The following is a 26036-nucleotide window of genomic DNA, read 5'->3' as shown; positions in this document are numbered from 1 at the left end:
ATTTATATTTCGTACTGGACGCTATCAAACTATAATCAGGACAGTGGAAATTAAAATGTCCTGTGGTGCCTCTCCTGCTCCCAGTCGCCCGGTTTGACATCCTGCCCTCTTTTTCTTTAAAAAAAAGAAGAAGAAGAAGAAGAAGAAGAAGAAGAAGAAGAAGAAAGAAGAAGAAGAAAGAAAAAAAAAAAACTTGCAATTAATACTGGATGGAATTATTTGTAATCGGGAGAACAAGAACTCCAGAAAATTTGCACTCTTTATTGCCTGTTAACTAAGAACTTTCTGTTTTAAGTGACATAAAATTAAATATAGGATACATAAAACCAGTAAAGACAAAAGACGAGCAAGACAGTACACATTTATTCAATCCTTAGCTCCTAGCATTGTTTTCTCTCTAATATTGCTACAGCTTTAGATGGTGTGCTTTCCTTTCTGCAAAAGAATCTATTACCTCATCAAAGTTAGTCAAACATTTAGCTACATCAAAAACTGAAATATCGTTCTCCAATACTGAGTAAGCTATTAATACAAATAGTATCCAAGACTGGTGTGGTTTCTCGATCTGATTACGCCTATTTTGTCAGTGTCTGCTTTATAAAACAAAATAGGCCTTTCTAACACTGCAGAAATTGTAACACACACCAAATAAACGAGACTTTTTTGTAACATGACAGAATATAATTCATGAAGACCAGCATAAAATGCCTATTAGGCCTACTACAAGCAAAAAGCTTTATATTAGAAAATAGTTTCACATTTCATGCATACGCTCCAGTTTCTCGAGCATGAGATAAAAAAGCAGTAGTACAACATTTTTATGTAAATTTGGAATTGTCATTATCTTCCCTAATTTGTGTGACGTCCCTGTTTCTTCTCCTTCCTCTTTCTAATAAACAATTTTGTCATGACTAATTCTGGAACTATTCTTGCCTTTGTCAAAACTTATACGCCGATTAACTTCACTAACTGTGCCAGAATCACCGGTTTAGTTATCCCTGATCTGGTTAGGCATTTATATTTTCGTACAAACCTACTTCCAGAATAGAACTTAAGCGGCTGCTAGGCGGGGACCATACAACTGGCCTTTACTAGTGTAGAGATCTGGCCAAAAATTTTCTGACAAAATTTCATTTTCTTGGATACACCGAGAAGATAGTACGTAATCTTTCTTACCTGTTATTCCTGTTAGTCGTTTATTTCCACTCTGGTAGTCTGACTCTACGGATTTCGCTAGTAATTATAACAATGCTTATCATTTGCAAACCCAATCAACAATATAATCAGACAGTGATTGGCGTTCACTCGTTCGGCTTTACTCCGCTCAGCTCGTATAGTCCGGTCCCTTTTGCCTGCAGGAAAGTTTAGTTCTAGATGCGAGGAGGATTCCCCTGTCAGACATCACGTACACTATGCACGCATTAAAAAATCAGCTTATGATTCATTCAGAAATCAACGTACAGAGGGTGTTCAGAAACCAACAGGGATGCGTTTCAAAATCATATGAGTAATCGATAGTCCAACGTGGGCCGGATGCTAGGCGCTTTGTGAAACAAGGTTTTTTCTCCTGAAGAATATGAATTTGGCGCTCCCCCCACAATTGTCTCCCGGGTCAGATACCTCGGTTAGCCGACCCCCCCCCCCCCCCTTCCTCTCAGATATCCGTGCCTGATGCGCATGCTGCGTGAATCTGGCAGCTTGGGCGCAGCAGTAAAATTTTTCCCGGTTGCATCTAGCTGCTTGCTGCGACTGCTTACACAGCCAACAGCCACATTTCTGTAGCCAGAAGGGGGAGAAGGTACAACTGTACCTCATACGCCACTCAACTGCGCATGGATACAAGCCCGCTCGTAACTGCTAAAACACATTTAATGTAGACAGTTGTGGCGTCACGCTCATTGGAAGCAATTTGTTGTTATGAAGCATTACATAGTCTTCCTAAAGCCTATGTCACATTTTGCTGTTGGCAAACAGCTGTGTTTCGTTATTGTACATGGCACATTTCCTTTGCAATTTATGTTTTATTTTCATATTTTTTTCTCGTTCTCGTTTTATTGTTGCAGTACTATTCTGCAGTAGCAGGATACAGTAATATCCTTTGTTAGAGTATCGATTCTTACCAGTCAAAATTTAAAAAATTTAACTGAAACAACGTAAATTCCCGGAATTCAAAAAAATTCCCGGGTTTTTCCAGGTTTTCTCCCGGATGAATAAATTCCCGGGTTTTCCCCCGGATCTCCCGGTTGTCCCAGGTCGTATACACCCTGAATGAAGGAACAGGATGAAAATTTCAAAATAGAAACATAGGTGCAAGGGCAACATATACCGGTATTACGGTTCCCATAACACACTGCATTTCTACTCAAAACTAAGCAAACCATATGACAAATATTAAATGGAATGTACAACTAGCTGGCATCGATTTTGGGTTACAGATAGTGAAAATTATGAAAGTGAATAAAATAGCAGAAAGGAGAATAATGACTTCTTACATATCAGACTTAGAAATAACTTATAAGAAAGGAAACAATTTTTTTTAATCTTTAAGATTGAAGGTTATACAGGACAGACAAAAGAAGGGGGACATCAACAATAAATTGTTGCAGGCGAAGAAAACTTTCTTTAAAAAAGTGGATCTGTTGGCATCATCAGATATTGACACAAAATTAAAGAATAAGTTTCTAGAACAAAATTCCAAAAGTATTGTCTTGTATGGGTGTGAAACATAGACTGTGGGAAAAATCAGAAAAAATGAAACTGGAAATATTTGGAATGTGGAAGTACAGAGGGATTTTAACAATTAAAATGATGGATAATGAAATGAAATTGTACTAAAAATAATAAATGAAGGGAGCTGCCTATGGAAAACAATTACCAGAAGAACACAAGGGCTAGCGACAAAAATCTTCTAACCAATCCAGAAAGAGTGGTCATGGTGCTAAAACGAGCAGTCAAGGGGACAATTTGTAGAGACAGAAAAACAAGTTTATGTATTGATTTCATCACAATTTTTATGAAAATTATTCAGTACAGTATCAGTAAATACCTTAATTGGTACATTGTCTAGATGTGTTACAGCAACAACTGGTGTGGGCAATCCTTGAGCCATTGCAGCTGTGAGTAGTACTTCTCCTGTTGTATCTAAGCCTTCAGCTTCATCAGCTGATAGGAGAAACAATACTGTATCCGATACTTTCAAGGCATCCAATACACCATACAAGTCACCATGTCTTGGGCATACTATAGTAAACCGCTGTTTCAGTCGAGGAATGCTAGAGACAGGACAAAAACAATACAATTACTTTTTTATGTATGTCACTTGAACTTTTCTAGCAGTAGTGAAAATAATTGTACATTATTCTGGGACAAAAAGGTGTGTACAGCTGCAACGCTTGACACAAGATGTAGATACTGACATAAAACACTTAAATAACTATTAAAAGAAAAAAAATATGAATATTTGCTGGGCATCAAGAGGTGGCAGGAAATACTGCTAGTGCCACAACCATCTACATTAATAAAAGTGAGATAAGCTATTGCCTTTATTGAGGAATCATTTCAGTATTCAGGAAGCAAAATGAAAGAAGGAAAAACAGAGTTTCATATTCTGTCGACAAGGCCATTAGAGAGTGAGGAAAAGCTTGGATTCGACAAAGATGGAGAACAACTTCATCCATGTTCCGTCAAGCGAGCCCATCTCACCATTCAACATTAACAAATTTATGACAATCATGATAAACCTCTTGATACTTGGCTGGAGATTTGAACACTCCTCATCTGAATTAAAGTCTGAGTGCCTTCAACATCACACCACCTAACTTGGTCATGTAATGCAGTTTGACAAAACTGTGGGGAAAAAATGCTACCTAAATCAGGCTTCAAACATATTTTGGACAAATTTTTGGGTAATCACACTAGATATTCTGATTCAACCTTAAAGTAATATTGTATTTGGGAAAATTAAGTACAGCCACTATCATCACAAGAAGTGGAATGAAGCTGTCTCATGTAACTTGAGATGTCATCTAGACAGATATCTATAAATGGAGCATGTTTATTGGAATCTGTGGTGGAGTGAGACACTGACAAGGTACAGGTCTGGACAAAAATGTGGAACCACCATAAACACAACATATTAACATGCCAAATATGGCATAGGAAAAACATTGACATTCAAAACAACTCCCAGTCATCTTGGAATGGATAAATACAGATCCTAGATGTAAAAGGTGATTATTCAAGTTAATGACAGGTGATCACATTAATGTGAATGGACAGTGAATGTTCCCTTTGAGAAAGGTGAAGGGAGATCGCCTTGCAATTGTGGATTGTTTTATGGTATGTAGCTTGCTCATAACGGCCACAGTGAGCCATTTCTTGTTCCAAGTCTCCCAAAGCTAGACATTAATACATAGCAATTTCAGTTGATGAGGAATGTGGATAGTGATCAGTCACCCCTCTCTCCAACGTAGACCACAAATGCTCAACAATACTGATACCTGGTGACTGGTGGCCAGAGGAGATGCAAAAATTCATCCTTGTGCTCACAAAACCAGTCCTGGACAATGAAAGCTATGTGAACAAGGGCCATATCTTGGAAAGCAGCATTGCCACTGGAGAGAAAATATTGTACTATGGGATGGATATTATGAGCCAAAATGACCACATAATCCTTGGCGGTAATGTATCTTCAGAGTATCCATGGGACCCATGGAATACCACAATATGGCCACACAAATCATCAACCAATCCCCACCATGGTTCATTCCTGGGGCAAATGTGGTCAGAAGCTGGAAACAGTGTGCAATAAGACTCATCCAAACAAATGACTTTCTTCCGTTGCTCCACAGACCAGATTTAAAGGCTTTTGGAAGCATGTTTTCCTGTTACGGTCATTTGCACCACTGACGAGTGCTTTTGGGATTCCAGCTCAATTTGCAAACCCCTGCTTAATAATTGCTCTTTACTTTTTTATGTTGAAGGTGTTTGTGAGTGTGACATTCACTTCTGCAGTGACTTTGGCAGCTGTTGTCCTCTATTTTTTTGTAACAATGCTTTTCAATGACTGTCTGTCATGATTGTTCAACACACAATTTCGTCCATGTTGTGACATAGAAGATGATTATTTTTTCCACTTTCTCTGTACGCAATATAAATCTTCAATATGGTGTCTCTTGAAACTCCAAACACATTAGCTACTTTGGTTATGGAAGCACCTACCATGTGAGCACCAACAAATTACCCACATCTGAGGTCACATAGTTCTGACATAATATAACTCATAACTACACATGGCACTGTTCTGACCGTGCCTGACTCTTGCAACTTATTGAGGACATTGCATAGCTACCATTCATGATAAAATATAACAGCACAATCTGCAGGCTTGGCTAGCATCCACATTTGTGTTCAACCATACATTTCTCATGGTGTTCCCGAATTTGTCTCCAATCCCTGTAACTTCCATTAACCAAAAGAGAAACACAGTTGATATCGTACATTACCTCAATAACACACTTGTACAGCATCACTTTCAAGATAAACACTGGTTTGGATTTGTCAGACTATTGCACAATGTGGCCCCACCTCAGGATAACAACCAAACAAACAGCAAAGGATACTAAGCTAAGTGACAACTGCCAGTCACTAAGCACACATTATAATGTCAAATAAAATACACCTTTTAAACAACTACATACTCTCGGTTCAAAATAATTTGGTTCCGTAGCTTGACGTGTTGTGTTATGACCACCATACCCTTCAAAGTGTTCATTTCATGAGATAGTTGACACGTAATTAGTGATGAAGCTTACCCACATGATACAAGAATAAACACTCTTTCCTCAATTGCTACTATATGAGTAATTGTTTGCTGAGATATCTGTCCGGCTCTCTGTAACTTGAATGACTCATTTTCTCAAATGTTTCTACTCTAGAGTGGTAAATTTCTTCAAATTAGGTTGATGCGTGTTATAAACCCTTTCTCCCTATATTTGTTCAGCTTTCCTGGCACTACATCCTGTTGCACAATACAGTAGCATATGTAAATACTTGCATGTCTAAAAGTTCATTTCATGAGCAAAATGCTCCATCTATTACTACATGTTAAAGGTATTGAACTCCACCATGGGCACATAAAACTCGTCATGTATTTATTTTCAAGGAGGAACCACCAGTATTGATGTGGCAGGAAGTTATTTGCTATAAAACATGAGCACTTTGTAAACAAATAGCCCACATGCCCCGCTCATAATAACAAAAATACTCATTTGTGAGCGTATGTTTCTTACAGCTATAAGGTCACTATTAGCTGTATGATGTGACTCTATAGGTTTAGGATATCCTTTATACAGTTTTCATCTTTGCACTGGTTATATTATTATTAGTTGTTGTGATTTAAAGTAATTATAAGTATCAATAACAAGTTGATTAAAATTTCAGTAACACCAGTCGAATACAGCAATATCATGGCCCTCTAAAAGTCAGTACTGGTTTTTTATGTGTCTGTAGTTGTAGTACTAAGAAAAAAGCATCAGAGTAGCTTTATACTTTGATTTACATATAAGTATCCCACATAATTTAACCAAAAGTATTTGTAGTGAGATATTTTTTTCTCTGTGAGTAAGTTATTCCTAAAGCTTAAAACATGATAGTCAGCTAGAAGAAATTTGTGTACACAGTACATGAGGCAGAGTCTCACCACACAATACCAAACTTTCTGCACTATTATGCTTGACATACAGGATTTGATGGTGTTTTAAAGCAGTAAAATGTACCCCTGACAATCACTAGGTCATTGTGACATACTTTCAGGTCTCCAGCAATGTCTAGCAATTATGAAGTGTACTGGAATGAATTTTTCTTTATGTCTTTACTTTGTCTACAGATGTAATGTTTACAGGAGATGCATCAGTGCATTCATGGGGAACTCATTTATATAGCTTCTTGGTGTCTTAGGATTGTGTAATGACACACTTAATTGTATTAACAGTAAAATTTAATCGAGAATACTATTAAATAATGTAACAGAATTGTTCGCCTGTAATTCCTTTCACGATGGGAAATATTTAGTACTGCCAACAGACACACAGGTGGTTTCATCCTGGGGTCTTAGTGACCTGTCCTTCCTTTTTAATTTTCCCCATTCTGTTCTTCTCTCCTTCCTTAATAGTTCCAAAAGTAGGATAGTGTTGTGTACTTTAATTTTTATGTATTTTTATTACAACTGTCATACTCACAAGGTCACCTCTATCTCTCTTGAGTGACTTGAACCATTACTGCTCACAGACTGTTGTTGTCAATGGAAGCTAATGTGCATGCACTCCATTCACTTAAGAAATATACCTGATCATACACAGTTCAGTCATATAACTGTGACCGCCGCCTATGTTTGACAACAAAATGCAATAACCACTCACAGACAGCTGCTGGCAGTCCTAGCAGTGAAGGGTACATAAAATGTGTTGGGGTATGTGGAAAAAAGTAAAGTCATTGTTGTAATGTGGAAACGGAGTGATTTATTTGACGTCCAAAAGGGCATATTATTGGGTTTCGGGCCAAGGGTGAAAAAATTTCCAAAAGAGGTAAGTTTGTAAGCTATTCACATGCTACCATGGTTGAAGTATATCATGCATGACACAATGGCGTTATCCAAAACTGGCTATGAGGCAACTGTTGTGCACAACATGGCATAGATGACACAGGGCAACAACAGCTGCAGTGATGTGAATAGGCAAATAGATATGCGACTGTTAAGCAACTGACTGCCAAGACAAACCATGAGGATACCAACAGTCTCTTCTCCTCAATGACTACTCGGCGAATGTTGCTACGTACAGGCCTCCACAGCAGGCACCTGGTTCATGCACTCATGCTGACTGCTGTTCACTGGCGATGAAGGCTGGTATTTGCTTGCCAGTACCACAACTGGACATCTATTGAGTGGTTGGGTTGGAGTTGATTTGAGGAAAGAGACCAAACAGTGAGGTCATTGGTCTTATCGAATTAGGGAAGGATGGGCAAGGAAGCTGGCTATGCCCAGACAAAGGAACCATCCCAGCATTTGCCTGAAGTGATTTAGTAAAATCATGGAAAACCTAAATCAGGATGACCGAACATGGGATTGAACTGTCGTCCTCCTGAATGTGAGTCCACTGCGCCACCTCATTCGGTCCACGTCTTTTCAGTTTACAAGGTCTGTTCAAAAAATTCCAGAACATTCGTAGTTTCGCACCAATGATGTGTTGGAGCGAAATGCGGTTGGCATCCATGCACACACCTGTATTTTACATGAAACTGCCAAAAATTTCATTGTTTTATGTCTATATAATGTAAATGTAAAGATTAAAAAATTGCTCACCAAGCGGTGGCTGAACACACACACACACACACACAAATAACATTATATCAGGCAAGCTTTTAGAGCAAGTGGCTCCTTCTTCAGGCAGAAAGATTGAAGGGGAAGGAAGAGGGATGCAAGAAAATGACTAGTGAGGTCTAGGAAAAGGAGTAGATTTCAGAACCACACAACAGGGAGACTTTCAGACAAGATGGGAAGGAAAGACTGGTTGTTGGGAACTGCACTGGATGAGATTTGAAAACTTGAGAGCTTAAATGTGGAAGACGGGTTGATATGCAGGACAGAGATTATTGCGAAAACATCGTGAATGAGTTAATAAGAGTGAAAAGCTGAGTCCATTGTACATAACAGAGTTGGGGGAGGGGGTGGGGGTTGGAAGAGCGAGAGAGAGAGAGAGAGAGAGAGAGAGAGAGAGAGAGAGAGAGGTAAATTAAGGCCAGGTGGGTGGCAAGAACCAAGAACATGTTATAGCGGAGTTCTGAGAACTGGTGTCTGGGGGAAGAATCCCGATGGTGCGTGTGGCGAAAACAGGTACCGAGGTCATGATTGTCATGTTGTAGAGCAAGTGCTGCAACAGGATATTGTGTGTTACCAGCATACACCCTCTGCCTATGCCCATTCATCCTAACTTCATCCTAACTCATTTTGATGTAAAAGGCCAAAAAGTGCTTACATAACAGATGGTATACGACATGTGTCCTTTCACAAGCAGCTCTCTCTTTGATAGTATACATTTTGCCAGTTACAGGCCTCGTATAGCTGGTAGTAGGAGAGTGCATAGAGCAAATCTTGCAGTGGGGGGACGGTCTCAGTGGGAGATGAGTGTAAAGGAGCATAGCATCTGACTAGAATATTGCAGAGAGTGGGAGGTGATGAAAAGCTATTCTAGGTGGGGTGGGCAAAATCTCAGACAGAATGGACCTCATTTCGGGGCACGTTTTTAGGAAGTAATGGCCTTGTTGGAGTAACCGGCCAGGATAATACTGAGTGACCAGTGATGTGCTCCGAAGCTGTTTTTGGGAGGGGTCAGCAACACCAGGACTGAATGTGATGGCCAACAAAATCTTGCTTTTGAACTAGGCTGATAGGGTAATTACATCCAGTGAAGGCTGAGATGAGAATAGTGGTGTACTGCTGTAAAGAATCGTCATCCGAACAAATATGTTTGCCTCAAATGCCAAGGCTGTATGGGAGGGAATGCTTGACATGAAAAGGACGTGTGTTCTGCTATCACTTGGTGAGTGGATTTTTATCCATCCAATTAAATTATACTGACAAAGATTGGTTGTTTTCATTGTTGTATGTCTGTTAGTTATTGTTCAGTGCTGTGTTGAGTAGAACATTGTGTCACACAATTTGCGAATTTCGAGATGGCAGGGTTAGAGGAGCAATGTGTCTGCATTAAATTTTGCATGAAACTCAAGGAAACCTTTACAGAGACACACCGAATGCTGCAGGAAGCCAACAGTGATGAGTGTTTAAGGCATACTCGGTGTTACGAATTGTTCACACAGTTTAAAAATGACTGGATGCACGTTAAAAGATGGGACACCCCTCGAAGTCTACTGACAACGCTCATGTCGGAAACATCAACAAATTTGTGCACACCAATGAAATACTGGCTGTCCAAGCGATTGCAGAAGAATGTAACATTTCAGTTGGATCATATCATGAAATCCTGACACAGCATCTTGGAATGCATCTTGTTGCTCCCTAGTTCGTCCCATGGCTCACCACAAAGACCTTTGCCTTGTAATCTGTGAAGAGACTTTGGATCACACAACTGAGAACGAGATGTTCATTAAGAGAATCATAACTGGTGATGAGACATGGGTCTAAGGTTATGATGTAGAGACAAAGGTACAATCTCCACACTGGGTCGGGGAAGGTTCTCCAAGACAAAAAAGCAGCTTGTCAGGTCAGGTCAAATGTCAATGATGTGCTGATAATTGTCAGTTGATGGTACTATTGGGACATGTTGCAATGGTTGCAAGAAAATGTGAGAAGGAAACTGCCTGAAATGTGGAGAGACAATTCATGGGTTTTGCATCAGGATAAGGCACTTGCACACTCATCCCTTTTGGTGCACAACTATTGCACAAAAAACAAAATCACTGCCTCATCCTTCATACGCACCAGACCTCATCCCGGTAGACTTATTTTTCATTTCCAAAGTAGAAAACTCCGTTGAAAGGACAAAGATTTGCAGTGATAGATGAGATAAAAAAAATCTCCAAACGGAACTTTGCACCAGCCAGCAAGAGGAGTACCAAGACTGCTTCCAGAAATGGAAACGGCGTTGGGAGTGTTGTATCAATTGTGGAGGGGAGTATTTCGAAGGACGCCATGAACAATAAGTAAATAGTAAGAGGAGAAAAGTTTTGTGGAAAAAGTTCTGGAATTTTCTGAATAGACCTCCTATGCTCCATCAGGCAGATGGCCGTGGGCGTGTAGTGTGAAATGTCTAAAAGCAAACACCCTGTGTGCATGAGGGTTTGGGGAATGTTTTTGTGGCGTTTCTTGAGCAATCTGGTCATTGTGGAATGCTCAATGGATTAACGCAACTATGAATCTATCTTTAGGGACTATGTCCTTTTGTTTTTCCTCTGCACGATGGTATCTACCAGCAAGACAACGTGACATGCCACACAGCTTGCAGTGTATTTGTGTGGTTTGAAAAGCACCAGGCTAGGTTTACCATACTCCCCTAGCCACCAAACTCCCCGAATTTAAACCAAACTGAGAATCTGTGGAGCCCCTTCGATCAGACTGTTCACGCCATGGATCCTCAACTGTGAAACCTTGCACAGGTGGCCAAAGCACTGGAGTCGGCAGGGCTACACGTCCCTGTTGGTACCTACCAGAACCTCACTGAGTCTCTTCCAGCAAGTCCCGCAATGGTCCGCACTCCCAAAGGTTTTCGCCGGGTGGTCACATTAATGTCACTGAATAGTGTACTTTCCTGAACGAGTATTGTGTAGTTGGATCCTTTACCAAAACAAATGCATGTAGGTGACACCATAAACATGTTTGCTTATCTCTGGTGCATTATGGTGTTCTTAAAATAATTACAAATAGCAATGGAACCTATATCTCACTATGTAATCAAATTTGAAGAATTTAACAAAAAGTGGTTAACCTAACAAACAACAACTGTAGAAAGAATTGGAATGAGGATACACTCAATCTGACAGTCATTGTGCTATTCTGTTTCTGACCAAGTCTTATCAGACCAATTTATACACATGCACACACATTCATATTAACTACTTAAAAGATCTATGCAACATAAAACCAACCTTATATGAACATTGCCTGTGGAACTGTTGTTGATCACAGCATCAGAATCAGCTTGCTTAAGAAGCTCAAGCACACCTAATGGATCAATTTTTTCTGATAAAGGGACGACTGATAGTAGGAGAGGGTGATTATTGCCGACACCAGATGAAAAACGTTTTTTAAGAAGCATTTCTTCACGTTTCTTTTGCCGTAATTGCATGGCTTGATTGCGTCTTTCTTCTCTGTGCAATTCGCGTGAAGCTTTTTTAGTGGTTGCTTTTGCAGAGACACGTCCTGTAAACATACAGAATTACACACAGTTTAAATGGCAGTATTTATTAAAAAAAACGAGAGGATGACTACTGATACTGAAATGTTCCCATTTTATGGTAAATTAAACAAATGCACATTTTTATCATGTCAGATATTTAACAACTCCTATTATTGAAACAAATAGTGAAGAAAACCACTACATAAGTATCAGAGCACACAAAAAAACACAAATATGGGAGGCCCTTTAAAAAGTGGTGTATTTGAAACCAGGAGTCCACCCTTCCTCCCCCCCCCCCCCAACCAGTAGAGGGGAGAAAAAAAAAGTACTGTGATGACTTGTGTGGCACATTATTTCTACATAAATGAAAGCTACATTATTGTAATGAAACACATGACAGAGAGACCATAAAAAAACAACCTTCACATTTTAGTATTTTTGTGGTTAAGTATTTCACACAAGTACAACATAACTGATAGCCAAATCAGAGCCAGGAAATAATTATAAGAAAATAGAAATAAAAAAAAGTGCAGTTGTGTCAAGCACGTTTCATTTAATGATGCAAGTAGTGAATTGGAGATAATTTACCATGAACAAACTCTTGAGACTAGGCATGGAAAGATGGAGACATGACAAATATCTTAGAAACAACAAACAATACTAAAATGAAAAAGAACACTTTATATCATTTCCAACAGGTATTATGTCCACATTCCCTGAAACTTCAAAAACCTTTTAAGTCAGAAATTTTGGATACATCAGAGGCCGATGAGACTACAACAGAAGTGAGAACGTGCACTAACTGTAGAAAGAGCACCATTAGCTATGGCAAAATGTGTTCTGCCAGTTGAGACAACAAAAGAAATTAGAGGAAGATGAATGAGACAGTAAAAAGCTGTATTGCCTTAGAGACCACGGCTTCTGGTCTACATCTATATCTGTACTCTACAAGCCATGGTGAAGTGCATGAGAGAGGGTATGTCCCACTGTACCAGTTATTTGGGTTTCTTCCTTTTTCATTCACAGATGGAGTGTGGGAAGAATAATTGTTTAAATGACTCTGTGTGTGCTGTAATTAGTGTAATCTTGTCCTTGTGATCCATATGTGAGCAATACATAGATGGTTGTAGTATATTCCTAGAGTCACCAATTAAAGCCAGTTCTGGAAATTTTGTAAGTAGACTTTCTCGGGATAGTTTACACCTATTTTCAAGAGTATGCCAGTTAAGTTTCTTCAGAATCTCTGTGACTTTCTCTCACGGATCAAATAAACCTGTGAACATTTGTACTGCCCTTCACCATGTGTTCAGTAACCCCAGTTAGTCCTAATTGGGGTGGGCCCCACACCCCTGAGCAATATTCTATAATGGGTCGCATGAGTGATTTGTATCAATCTCCTTCGTAGACTGACTGCATTTCTCCAGTATTCTACCAATAAACTGAAGTCTTCAACCCATTTTACATACAACTGAGCCTATGTGGTCTTTCCACTTCATGTATTTGTGATTAGGCTGATTCCAATTTTTTTTGTGGACAATTTCACATTTCTGATCATTTAAAGCAAGTTCCCAATCTTTGCACGACTTTGAATTCTTATCAAGATCTGACTCAATATTTATGCAGCTTTTTTTGGACAGTAATCCGTTACAGATAACTGCATCATTTGCAAAAAATCAGGGGTTGCTATTAATACTGTCCACAAGGTAATTAATATACAACATGACAATATGAACAGCAAGGGTCACACCTGAAGTTACTTCTACATCTGACAAAGTCTTTCCACCCAAGATAACATGTGTGTCCTCCCTGAAAAAAAAAATCCTCAACCCACTCACAAATTTTGACTGATACGCCATATGGTAGTACTTCTGACAATAAATGTGGATATGGTATTGAGTTAAAATGCTTTTTGGATGTTGTGGGTTGGCAGGAGAGCCAACACCGTGTTATTAGAGGAAGCCGAAAGGCACGCGTTTTAGCTCACGCAGGCTGGCGAGAGGTAGTATCAATAGTAACTGGTACTGGCACCTTGCTAGGTCGTAGCAAATGACGTAGCTGAAGGCTATGCTAACTATCGTCTCGGCAAATGAGAGCGTATTCTGTCAGTGAACCATCGCTAGCAAAGTCGGTTGTACAACTGGGGCGAGTGCTAGGAAGTCTCTATAGACCTGCCGTGTGGCGGCGCTCGGTCTGCAATCACTGATAGTGGCGACACGCGGGTCCGACGTATACTAACGGACCGTGGCCGATTTAAAGGCTACCACCTAGCAAGTGTGGTGTCTGGCGGTGACACCACATTGGATATAAAGAAATAATGCATCTACCTGACTGCCTTGATCCAAAGTTTTCATTATGTCATGATCACTTCTACCATTATTCTTGTAAATGGGTGTGACATGAGACAGGCCTACAACAGATTATGGTCGGAAGAGGAACTAACTCACCTGCAAATTCACTATAGAATCTGACAGGCTATCACTGGGCCCTGAGCTTTGTTCAATTTTAATTAGTTTAGCTGTTTCTCAACACCACTGAAGACTAATACTTATTTCATTCATCTTTCCAGTTTACGAGGATTAAATTGGGACAATTCTGAAAGATTTTCCTTTTTAAAGGAACGTTTGAAAATAGAGGTCAGCATTTCCCCTAAGATTAAGGAATTTTAAAACAGTTAACAGAATTGTCAATGTTTATTACTATAAATTATGAATAAAGGTTTGATATGTATTAAGGCAAACACAGAGAACTCAGTTATTGTTAGTGACTTTGTTGCTAAAAATATTTACTATGGTTATTTATTTATTTATTTGTGTGGTTCACATGCAGTTTAAATTACAGATATATGACATTAGTAATATTATGGTTGGTTGGTTGGTTTAAAAGAGGGGAGGGGGGGGGGGGGGGAGGGAAAGGGACCAAACTGCAAGGTCATCAGTCCCTTGTTCCCAGTAAAACAATTTTCAGAGAGAAAGAAGAAAACAAAGAACACATACAGCACAATAACAGCAGAAAGGAAGAACCAGAAGAATGACAGAAGGACAACAAACACTACAATGGACAAAACAGGACAAGAAAACTACAGAGAGATGGAAGAAACAGGGAGAACTGACTAAAAACAAGAAAGCAGATTACCATGGCTGGCTGACCATGGGAATAAAAAAGGAAACGCCATTCACTCTGCAACACATTAAAACCTCCACCCTAAAAGCCCTAGGGCAGAGGACACAGAGGGACAAAGGACATGCACTAAAACTCAGATCACCCTCACAAATAAAATGTAAAACTAAAGCTACTGTTGAGGCATTGTCAACCAACACTGAAGGTAGGGTGCTGGGAAAGTTAAAAACTGTCACAGAGTGTCTAAAAGTGGGCAGTCCAGCAAGAGGTGGACGACTGTCATTTGGGAGCCACCGCAATACTGAGGTGGGTCCTCGGGATGGAAGAGGTAACCACGTGTGAGCCACGTATGGCCAATGCGAAGCCGACAAAGGACAACTGATTCCCTGCGAGAAGCCTGTAGGGAAGACTTCCACACATTCACAGTCTCTTTAATGACATACAGTTTGTTGTGCATACTGTTACGTCACTCCATTTCCCAAAGCAGAAAAACCTTGCGGCGTAAGACAGAATGCAGGTCAGTTTCGGAGAGGCCCATCTCCAGGGGCAGTTTCCGCGTAGCCTGTTGGGCCAGACTGTCAGCAAGTTCATTGCCGGGGATTCCGACGTGTCCTAGGGTCCACACAAACACCACTGAACGACTGGACCATTCCAGGGCAGGGATGGACTCCCGAATATTTGCTACCAAAGGATGGCGAGGGTAGCACTGGTCAATACCTTGTAAGCTGCTCAGGGTGTCAGAACAGAGAAGAAACGACTCAGCAGAAAAGGAACAGTTGTACTGAAGTGCACGAGATATGGCCTCAAGCTCTGCAGTGAATACACTGCAACCAGTGGGCAAGGAATGCTGTTCAATATGGCCTCTGTGGGCGTAGGCAAAGCCATCGAGCTGTTGGTCAAGAATCGAGAGGAAGTGACAGCCGAGTGCGGTGGGGATAATGTAGTCCTTAGGGTCATGCAAAAGGTCCAGACAAAGCTTCGGCCAGTGTACACCATGGAGGTGTATGGGAATGGACCTCAAGTAGAGGTTGTAAAGGGAAGGACTCCTGTTCGGAGAGAAGGGATCGCATGCAAACCGCAATTATGAGCCCTGACCTGGGCTGCCGATGCGGGAGATGAACGGTCACGGGTGGGAAAAGAGATGGTAATTCGGACGCTCAGGTGAAGTACAAATGGGTGCAACATAATTGGCAAGCAGTTGTGCATGTTGGATCCGCAATGGAGAGACTCCGGCCTCCACCAGGACATTGGTCACTGAACTTGTTCTAAAAGCTCCCGTCCCTAGGTGAACGCCACAGTGGTGCACTGGGTCGAGTAAACGTAACACTGAGGGCGCCGCTGGACCATAAACCAGACCCCCATAGTCAAGGTGGGATTGAACAAGGGCTCTGTAGAACTGCAGCAGCAAGAGCGATCTGCACCCCAGTTGGTGTTCCTCAGGCAGCAGAGAGCACTGAGGTGCTGCCAGCACTCCCGCTTAAGTTGACGAAGGTGAGGTAGACAAGTCAATCTGACGTTGAAAACCAGTCCTAAGAATCAATATGTCTCCAGTACAGTGAGTGGATCATCATTAAGATAAAGTTCAGGTTCCGGATGAATGGTATGATGCCGACAGAAGAGCATGACACACGACTTCACAGCTGAAAACTGGAAGCTGTGGGCTAGAGCCCATGACTGTGCCTTGTGAATAGCTCCCTGTAGGCGCCGCACAGCAACACCAGTATTGGAGGAGCAATATGAAATGCACAAGTCATCTGCATACAAAGAAGGGGAGACGCTCTTTGATTGCCTCCGCGACTTCCTGTGACCACCAAGGGACTCTCTTTCGCAGGGGGCATCCTAGGGAACGAGGGATCGCTTTTTCTGCCGCAGAAATTATTGTTGTAGTGACCTGCTCAATCACAACATGGATGGCACCATGTGGGGGAGATTCAAAGGTGACAACAGAGGTGAAAGCTACCCAGTCTGCCTTGTTTAAAGCCCATCTGGGTAGGCGTCCATGGGCATGATGCCAGGGGAGTGACAGAAAGATGGGGAAGTGGTCACTGCCATACACGCCATCATGTGTTCTCCAGTGGATAGACGGTAGACGGGAGGAGTCCTGGGCTGCAAAACGATAAATCAGTGGCTGAGTAACTACCATGAGCCACACTGAAATGTATGGCAGCCCCAGTATTTAAGAGGCAGAGGTTGAGTTGGGATGTCAGTAAATTTTCGACATCTCTGCCACGGCCAGTAAGCATGGTGCTAAACCACAAGAGGTTATGGCTGTTAAAATCTCCCAAAAGTAGGAAAGGTTTATGGAGTTGATCAATCAGTGCAGCCAATACATTCAGGGGTACCGCACCATCTGGAGAGAGATATATGTTGCAGTCAGTTATTTCCTGCGTTGTCCATATCCTGTCAGCCACAGCGTCAAGAGGCACCTAACACTCTATTACAGTTGCTACGGATCTTGTAACATCCCCTGTAGCTGCGAAGGGCAGGGGTCTGCATTGCCGGGAACCAGCTTTCCTGGAGGACACTGCAGAAAGCAGGCGTAACGCTTAACAGTTGCCGTAGCTCAGCCAGGTGGAGGAAAATACTGCCACAAATCCACTGGAGGATGATGTGATCGTGACACTGGGAAGGCATGAAACACTCAATGAGGCAGTCTAAGCCATGGAGTCAACTGCTACCACTGACTTATTTCCTGAACAGGCTATGTCCATTGTGTCTGAGGGTATGGCGAGATCTAGGTCCTCAGCAGACGCCATAATCTTCATCTAATCCTCAGACGCAGAGCTTGTAGGCAGTGGTGGTGAGGGTGCCACTGCAATTCCCTTGGTCTTGGGGGTCTTCTTCCTGTATTTTGCAATTTGGAGATAGTGAGTGACTCTGTGGACACTAGAAAATGGAGTGCCAAGTGGAGAAATTGGAACATTTCTGACATTCTTCTGCTTGAGGTCAATAGAGAGGCAAGAACAATGAAGTCCACCAAAAACATTTGCGCCGTGTATGGGGATAATGCCTTTGGACAGAGCGCAGCAACAAAATGGTTTTGACATTAGTGACTCTCCATGTTGAGGAAGACTTTCAGGGTCTGATGGAGATGATTTAAATGGGTATCTGAACTACAGAATCAGAAAATTTGATGAATTGTGATCATTCCACTATCATGAGACATTTGGATGCAATAGGAAAGATTAAAAAATCTGGTGTATGGGTACCACATGCTCCAAGCTAAAACCACAAAAATCAGCGATAGGCCATACACGCAACTCTGCTTGTCATCAATTAGCTCGTGAACAAGACCGGGCATTCCTACCCTATATAGTTACTGGTGACGAGAAACGGTGTCTTTATGCTAACATAAGGAATAGAAAGGAATGGTTGATCCCAAACAAAGCAGCAACTACCCGTGCTAAGACCTGCGCGCATCCACAAAAGATAATGTTATGCGTCTGGTGAATCATGAATGGTGTGGTGTACTATGAATTGATTTCCCAAGCTGTAACCATCAACACTGACATTCAATGCCAATAACTGAGACGTCTTGCAGACACAGTCCAGAACAACAACCAGGAAGACTGTGTGAGGTGATGCTTTTCCTCAATAACACCCAACCACATTCTGCTAGACTTATAAATATCACTATACAGGAGTTGGGTTCGGATGACTTTTTGCATCTACCCTATTCACCTGATCTTGTGCTCTCAGTTTCTCACCTTTTCCACACTCTATCCAACAGCCTTCAGGGAACTTCTTTCCAGATGATTGCTCCAAATATGGCACAATGAGTTCTTCTCCTCAAAACCACAAGATTTCTAGTCACAGAATCGAAAAGTTATCCCAGCATTGGTAGATTATTGTAAATATTGAAGGAGAATATCCTACTGATGATTTAAGTCTCTGTTATGTATATATGTGTGTTCTGTTTACTAAACCTATGAAAAAACACTATGAACTTATGCACCAACCCAATACAAGATGATATTACATGTGTAACTATGTTACTATACAAAAACATAGTCTTCTGTACACAGTACATAGTGGAAAATACTTCCTGCCAAAGAGACTAATGTAAACCTAAAGGTGGATTTCAATATCATAATTACAGTGGAAACGGCACCCGGTTTTAACAAAAGTAGAAAGACCTTCCTACATTTTTACAAACTGCAGTGATGCTGATCAAATTTTGTACAAACATGGCATATGGTTTAAAAACAGATACTTGTTCTACAGCCCCATAGCTAACAGGCTCATCTGACTTTGTCAAGTTGAATGTGAAATGTTGACTGTCCAGTTAGGCAAAGCAATTGCTTTTCATATGAAGAATAACTGTGTAGGATCTACATCAAATGGTACTAGTACAGAAGTGTCAAAACAGAATGATGAAGTAGTTCTTGGGTTCAACAATACTATGGGTGAAGAGGACCCTCACTCACCACATTTTCCCCTGCCGAGGAGCTCTTGCAGTTATTATGAGATAGCAAGGTAGTTTAAGTCATCTGCTAACTGGATACTCTGCAAATACAACAGTACCTCTTAACCCATCAAAATGACATTTTTCCACTGTTCACGATGCCTATGATCTGACAAGTCTGTGAACAATGAGCAACTGCCAGTGTGACAATGAAGGATGTAGCCCAACAGTCGCTGTGGTGTGAGCAATGTAACAAATTTTATAGAATCTTCATCTATCATCATACATACAACACTAAAACAGATAACTGTTCATTCACATTTCTTAAAGTTTGGGGAGAAGAGATAAGAACCTAGAGGTTTGCTGATGAGATTGTAATTCTGTCAGAGGCAGCAAAACACTTGGAAGAGCAGTTGCACAGATTGGACAGCGTGTTGAAAGTGTGACAAAGCGAGCTGGGATATTTTTACTCCCCCTTTTGTTTTGCCATCTGCCTACTTGAAATTCTTTTTTTCACTTTTAACTAATTACCATTAACACACATGAATATAATCTGCTTATTCATAAAAGAGAAAGTTTGGACCTCAGTTTTAAAGAATATAACATCAGATCTAACTTTGTGCTTAGTTTTATGTATGTAACTGATTTTCTAATTATTCATTTTGACTATTCCTAGTTAGTATCTTTCATTATAGGGCGAAATCGGCAATTGTTTCATAACTTAAATTCTACTGTTGACATATAAACAAATATAAATTCTATAGGCTACTAATTATAAACATTTGGAAGATGAATTACTAGTAATCTTTAAGTATTTATTTGGCTCTATTTGAAAACACGTTAGCAAAGCCAGCCCTTAATTAATTACAAAGTAATTGACAGTTTTATCAAAAGTATTGCTTGCGTAAATACATATGAGGGTAATCCCAAAAGAAAGGTCTCCTCTTTTTTTTAAAAAGTACATAGACCTGTTTATTTCTACAATGGTTTACATCAGTTTACAGCATGAGCATTTAGCTATTTTTCAACATAATCACCATTTCTGTTGATGCATTTTTATAGGCGCTGTGGCAGTTTTTGTCTGCCCATGTCATACCAGCTCGCCGCCATGCTGTTCAGAAAGTGGTGAACCTCTTCTTTCACCTCGTCATTGGAGCTGAATCACTGGGACCACAATTAACGCTGACAAGTACTGTGAGACTCTGAAAAAACTCAAACGGGCAATTCAGAACCGAAGAAGAGGAATGTTGAGCAAGGGCATACACATTTTCTATGACAACGCTCACCCACACACCGCTCAGCAAACTGTTGCCCTCCTGCAACAGTTTCAGTGGTACATAATGACCCACCCACCATATAGTTCTGTCTTGGTGCCCAGTGACTATCACCTGTTCCCTAGGTTAAAAGAACATTTGGCCAGAAAGTGATTCTGCTCTGACGTCGAGGTGAAAGAAGAGGTTCATAACTTTATGAACAGCATGGCGGTGAGCTGGTATGACATGGGCTTGCAAAAACTGCCAAAGCATCTACAAAAATGCATCGACAGAAATGGTGATTATGTCGAAAAATAGCTAAATATTCAAGCTGTAAACAGATGTAAACCATTGTAGAAATAAACAGGTCTATGTACTTATAAAGAATAGGAGATCTTACTTTTGGGATTACCCTCGTATGTTAATGTCATGATTTAAACAAATAATTCAGCCTAAACCTTGCAGTAGAAGAAACTGTTTAAAAAAGAAGTGAATTTTTTGATGCATTCAGTTAACCTAACGAGTTAAGTTTTAATTGTAATTTCTGTACATTAAACTTTGAACAATGTGTAGTTTCAGCACCTATTATTGTGAGGATGTACAAGGGCCAGATTTTTGGTCCCGAGACAGTCAGTCCACTGCTGAGTTTTGGACGAGAAACTTGCGTTGATTAGAACAACAATGCTTCAACTAATTGTGAAATAAGTGTTACACAATTAGGCCATGTGTTAAAACAATGACAGTGTCTGATCCATACTTACGTTTCTATTCTTCAAGAACTGTGAACTTTGTGGTTAGGTTTTTACTGCTCGTAGATGTTAAAACAATAGTCACTGGCCACATTTAACTGTGTAATATGGGAGGGGGGGGGGGGGGGGCGGCGAACAGTGAAAGTAAAAGACTGTGAAACGCAACTGTGCATCTGTCAGCTACATCATTTGCAGTAGACAGTAATGCACTTCCACTCCCTGTTTTTTTCAGCCAGGACATTGACACCGAGGACAACAAATGAAGAAATAAAATAAAGCACAGGGAACGTCGTCACCAAAGGAGGAGACAAAATGAACATCAATAAAAGTGACACAAAGATAATGGAATGTAGTCAAATTAAATCAGGTGACACTACATGAGTTTTGCTATTTTCACAGCAAAATAACTCATGATGGCCGAAGTAGTGACAATATAAAATGTAGAACTGGCAATGGCATTTCTAAAGAAGGGAAATTTATTAACGTCAAATACAGACTTACGTGTTAGATAGTCTTTTCCGAAGGTATTTGTATGAAATGTGGCCATATGTGGAGGTGAAACATGTACAATAAATGGTTTAGACAAGAAGAGAATAGAATAGAAGCTTTTGATTCTGTGACATCAAGGAATCACCAATTTAATATTGTAGTTGCAGGGGAGGGAAAGAGAGTGTGTGTGTGGAAGGGATAGAAATTGTAGAGGGTGACCAAGAGATGAATAAGGGAAGTAGATTCAGAAGGATGTAGTTTGCAGTAATTATTCAGAGATGAAGAGTCTTGCACAGGATAGAGTAGCACCAAATCAGTCTTTGGACTGAAAACAACAACAACAACAAAATGAAAAGAAAAAAAAAAATATTTTCTGTGTTTTAGTATTTGTAAAACCCTTGACAATGCAAGCATATAAGACTGTCATTAATATAAAATAGATTTTTTGTCCACTCTTAAATGTATGATGCCCCTGGGGCCGGGGCATCATCCTTTGCATCCCATTTTCCTGCAGGTAGGTGCACCTATGATATTTGATGTACATAATAAGAGAGACGATCTGGGAAACCTAAGCCATTGTGTTAACAGTCAGATCATACTTTGTGTTACCAGATTAATACTTGGAGGGAAAAAAATCTGAAATTTGATACTTATTGTTTCTTTCATTCACTAATTCGAAATTTATGCATGAATTGATTGGAAATAATATGCATCATTACTAACAACCAATGATATATTGTATGTAAGGACGTCGGGTATTTATGACTTTAAAAATATTCATTTCTCACATAGGGCCTATTTATCTATAAGTTGTAGAACACTGCAAAAAATCATATAGATTCATATGTTATAATAATAGTCTACTGGGTTGTATAATTCTGTATTTACATGACGTACTGTAGTTTTTGCCAAGAGCTGACCATGCTATGAACTTCTTTTGTAAGGCATTCATTACATCGATACGAGAAACCTTACTGTACTTCTGATTCCAAATCTAAACCAATGAATACCATACGCTGGAATAATAGTGGCACACTAGTACCCTCAATTACAACGCCACGCTCACATTTTCCTCAGTACAAATCCATTATACAAGTCGCAAGGCGTTTAATTATCTTTCTGTAGTACGAAAACATTTACCTACCCTTAAGAGCATCGTGAATAGCTCCTTTACTCCGATGACGACCATGTTTATGGGATTTATTTTGTTGCTTAAGTACACCAGGTCGATGACGCTCTTGAACGGAATTCATTTTAACTTTGTGCCAAACACAATTTTCCTTCTGCTATTTCACCTCGATGCAACACTGCTCATCACTAACAAATAAACAAACACACGTGCTCAACCCTGTTCAAAGATGTCACATCTGCGCAGAGTCGCAGACAGATCGTTGCGAGTGGACAGAAGATTTGCACCAACCTGAGGTGTGTGCAAACCTGGAAGTTGTAGTTGGAGGTTTGAGCGAAACTTCTCAAATCTGTGGGCTCAAACCACATCTGCGCAGACAAGTTGGAGCGTGTGGACAGGAGATCGCCGCAAATCTGGCGCGAAACAGCTGTTTGCTCAGTCTCATGTTTGTATTTGTGCGCACAGGGCATTAAAATGGCTGATACTCGTCAGTGTTCTCGAGAGTTGTTAGTGAATTCATCCAAATATATAGAAACCACCCATGTTTATGGAACATTAAAAGTTAAGAACATAGTAACCGAGACAAAAAGACAGTACCATACAATGCTCTAATTGAAAAATTGCGGGCAGTTGACGCCTCGGCAAACAGAGAAACAGTAATGAAAAAAAAAAAAAATCGTTGCGAACTGTTTACCGAAAAGAGTTATCCAAAGTTCAGAAATCTAGATCTGGTGTAGATCAAGTATACCAACCAATGTTATGGTATTTTGATCTGCTTGGCTTTCTTATGGTTCGCCCTGCAAATCTCGCAGTAAATTTACGTGAGAAAACTGCTTTCGCTTTAGCAGCCACTGTCTACACCATTTTGACCGCTTTCTCTATTTCCTGCGGTTGGTCTGAATGTTTTTTGCAACACAAGTTGCGAACACAGACCACAACAGAACGTCCTCAATTTCTGTTTCAAAATAGCTGAATTAAATCTTTGACGTTTATGGGGAGCGTAGCGCTTGCCACTGATATTTCTTTTTTTACACCGATAGATAGCGGGCGAGTAGTAGGTTGGTGTCGTGTAAACCAACGAGTTAAAATTTCATAGAGTGGCTATAGGTCCGCCATGTTTGAAGCAAATTCAAGTTCTGGCCGCCATGTTTTCTTTAGTCAAGGCATTCGTCTGCTGTGTCCCGCCCCCTTGTAACTGCGTTTGACTTACTTGAAATAGCCCATACTAGCTTTATTTTTTCTAAAACAAGCAATAGACAGCAGTGATTTTAGTGTACACTTACAGCAAAAAGGGATGTTTTTGTCGAAATATGGCTAAACTTTTCGATGTAGATAACACTACAAGACAACTCAAATAAGTCTGTCCATCCACTATAACGTTACTTGTTGCCCATAAATTAATGCAATTAGAGCAGGTACCACCAGAATATTACGGTGAAACTTCTAAACATGGTGTGATTAACTATCAGAAACAGTAACGGGCGCAGAAACGCGATATTTTTGTCGCTATTTCAAAGTAAACAGTCAAAGCCTCAAAAACCAGTACACTGTGGACGAGAATTTATTTGAAATATGTGTTACAAGTAGTTAACACAAGCATAGTAATTCAATAATAATCTACAAGAAAAGTAAAATAATTTATTTACATTTAATTTTAACAATGCTTTAACTGACATTCATATTTTTCCAGTCTTTTCACTGACCTTTAAATAAAATAAGCTTCGTGTATAGTTGTCTCACAACTTTACCTTTCTGTTCAGATGATTTTGATTTGCATAAGTGATTTATTCGACATACAAAATAATGTTTGAGCAGCAGTTTTATCAGTTTAACATAATGGGTTTCTTCACCAAATTCAGTTTCTGTAAAAAGATGTTCATTTGTTTATAAATAAGGAGCCTCTCACCAATTGCAACACTTCTGTCTGGATCCTCAACAAAACGTTTTTCTGACATTTCAGGATTGTAGCCTTCTTCTCAAACTAGCAACTAAAGTCTGTAACTGCACTATTCTTCTTTTGTGTCGTACACTAAGTTGCTTCATTTGCTTTATCCGCTTCTTTAGTCGCACATTCTCTGCTTGTACTCTGTTATATTGTGTTTTCATCTTCTTAGGGCTTGGTAGACAGTAATTGTGGTCAGCAGAAATAGATGTGGGTCCGACAGGCACTACAAGAATGCAGTTACATCATAAGTTTATAACAGAGTTGCACCATAAGATTATAATAGAAAGTATGTAATTCAAAGTAATAAGAACACGGAGTAAAATTAAATTATTGACTTACTTTGTGCTAATGATGTCACTGTAACAGCACTATCTTGCAAATTGTCGAAAGATCGCTTTCTGGGTTGTGGTCGTAATACTTTATCTTGCTTTTGTAAATGTGGTGGAAAGTTAAAGATAGTAGGTACTGCTTTTGACAAAAGGCGCCTCTGGACATTTGTGTGGTACATATATTTCTCTTCAAAATGAGCTGAACAGAGGTAACTGGCTGTAGTAGGAAACCAGTTTTCTCGCTTCATATTTATAACCCATCTTTTTGTAATTTCCTTATCTTTTAAAGGAAATCTGTAATCAACGATAAATAAATTACTTTCCTGCATTTGTCTTAAGCATAATTACAGTTCCAATGCAAATGACTCTTTAATAAACATTAAAAAACGTGTGTCGTATTTCGGTACAAATTTACTTACTTATAATATGAAATATTTGTTGTTTTATCGCTGCGATTTGTGCAGTTGAACGCTGAACACACTGCAGGCATATTGACTTTATATTTTGTAACAAAAAAGTCAACGAGAAAAGTTAAATATTGCAGTAATATCACAACAGCTGACACACTTCCAACACAAACAACAGTAACGCTTTCCTAATGTTTTGACTAAGGAGAACATGGCGGCCGAGTTAGCGTTGGTTGCCGCTAGGAGCGCTGTAACTAGTTTCTCAGCCACTCTATGAAATTTTAACTCGTTGGTGTAAAACACA

At 40.0% G+C, this 26036-nt stretch overlaps 2 protein-coding genes across 2 annotated transcripts in view; both read right to left on the bottom strand.

Moving 5' to 3' along the window:
* Positions 1 to 23281, bottom strand: part of LOC124788070 (pre-rRNA-processing protein TSR1 homolog) — a 79470-nt gene extending 56189 nt beyond the window's left edge. The window contains exons 1-3 of the mRNA XM_047255164.1: positions 23067 to 23281; positions 11659 to 11932; positions 3047 to 3272 (exon numbers count right to left, since the gene is read on the bottom strand). Coding sequence (XP_047111120.1) covers positions 3047 to 3272; positions 11659 to 11932; positions 23067 to 23175 — 609 coding nt within the window. The 5' untranslated portion in view covers positions 23176 to 23281. The remainder of the gene's footprint in view (positions 1 to 3046; positions 3273 to 11658; positions 11933 to 23066) is intronic.
* Positions 23282 to 25007: 1726 nt separating this feature from the next.
* Positions 25008 to 25815, bottom strand: LOC124788526 (THAP domain-containing protein 1-like). Its single transcript, XM_047255797.1, has 3 exons — positions 25745 to 25815; positions 25336 to 25619; positions 25008 to 25219 (listed from the first exon to the last, which is right to left on the bottom strand). The coding sequence occupies exons 1-3, from the start codon at positions 25813 to 25815 to the stop codon at positions 25008 to 25010; spliced, it is 567 nt and encodes a 188-aa protein (XP_047111753.1).
* Positions 25816 to 26036: the final 221 nt, after the last annotated feature.

Source organism: Schistocerca piceifrons, chromosome 3, assembly GCF_021461385.2.
Source record: "Schistocerca piceifrons isolate TAMUIC-IGC-003096 chromosome 3, iqSchPice1.1, whole genome shotgun sequence".
Taxonomy (NCBI): Eukaryota; Metazoa; Arthropoda; class Insecta; order Orthoptera; family Acrididae; genus Schistocerca; species Schistocerca piceifrons.
Note: the sequence above shows the minus strand (reverse complement) of the source record. Positions and strands in the feature narration are given on the sequence as shown.

Coding starts and splice junctions, on each gene's coding strand:
- LOC124788526 (XM_047255797.1), bottom strand. CDS start 25,815: ATGCCTGCAGTGTGTTCAGCGTTCAACTGCACAAATCGCAGCGATAAA. Junction 25,620..25,744: donor ACAAATATTTCATATTATAA/GTAAGTAAATTT, acceptor CGTTGATTACAG/ATTTCCTTTAAAAGATAAGG. Junction 25,220..25,335: donor AGTGACATCATTAGCACAAA/GTAAGTCAATAA, acceptor GCATTCTTGTAG/TGCCTGTCGGACCCACATCT.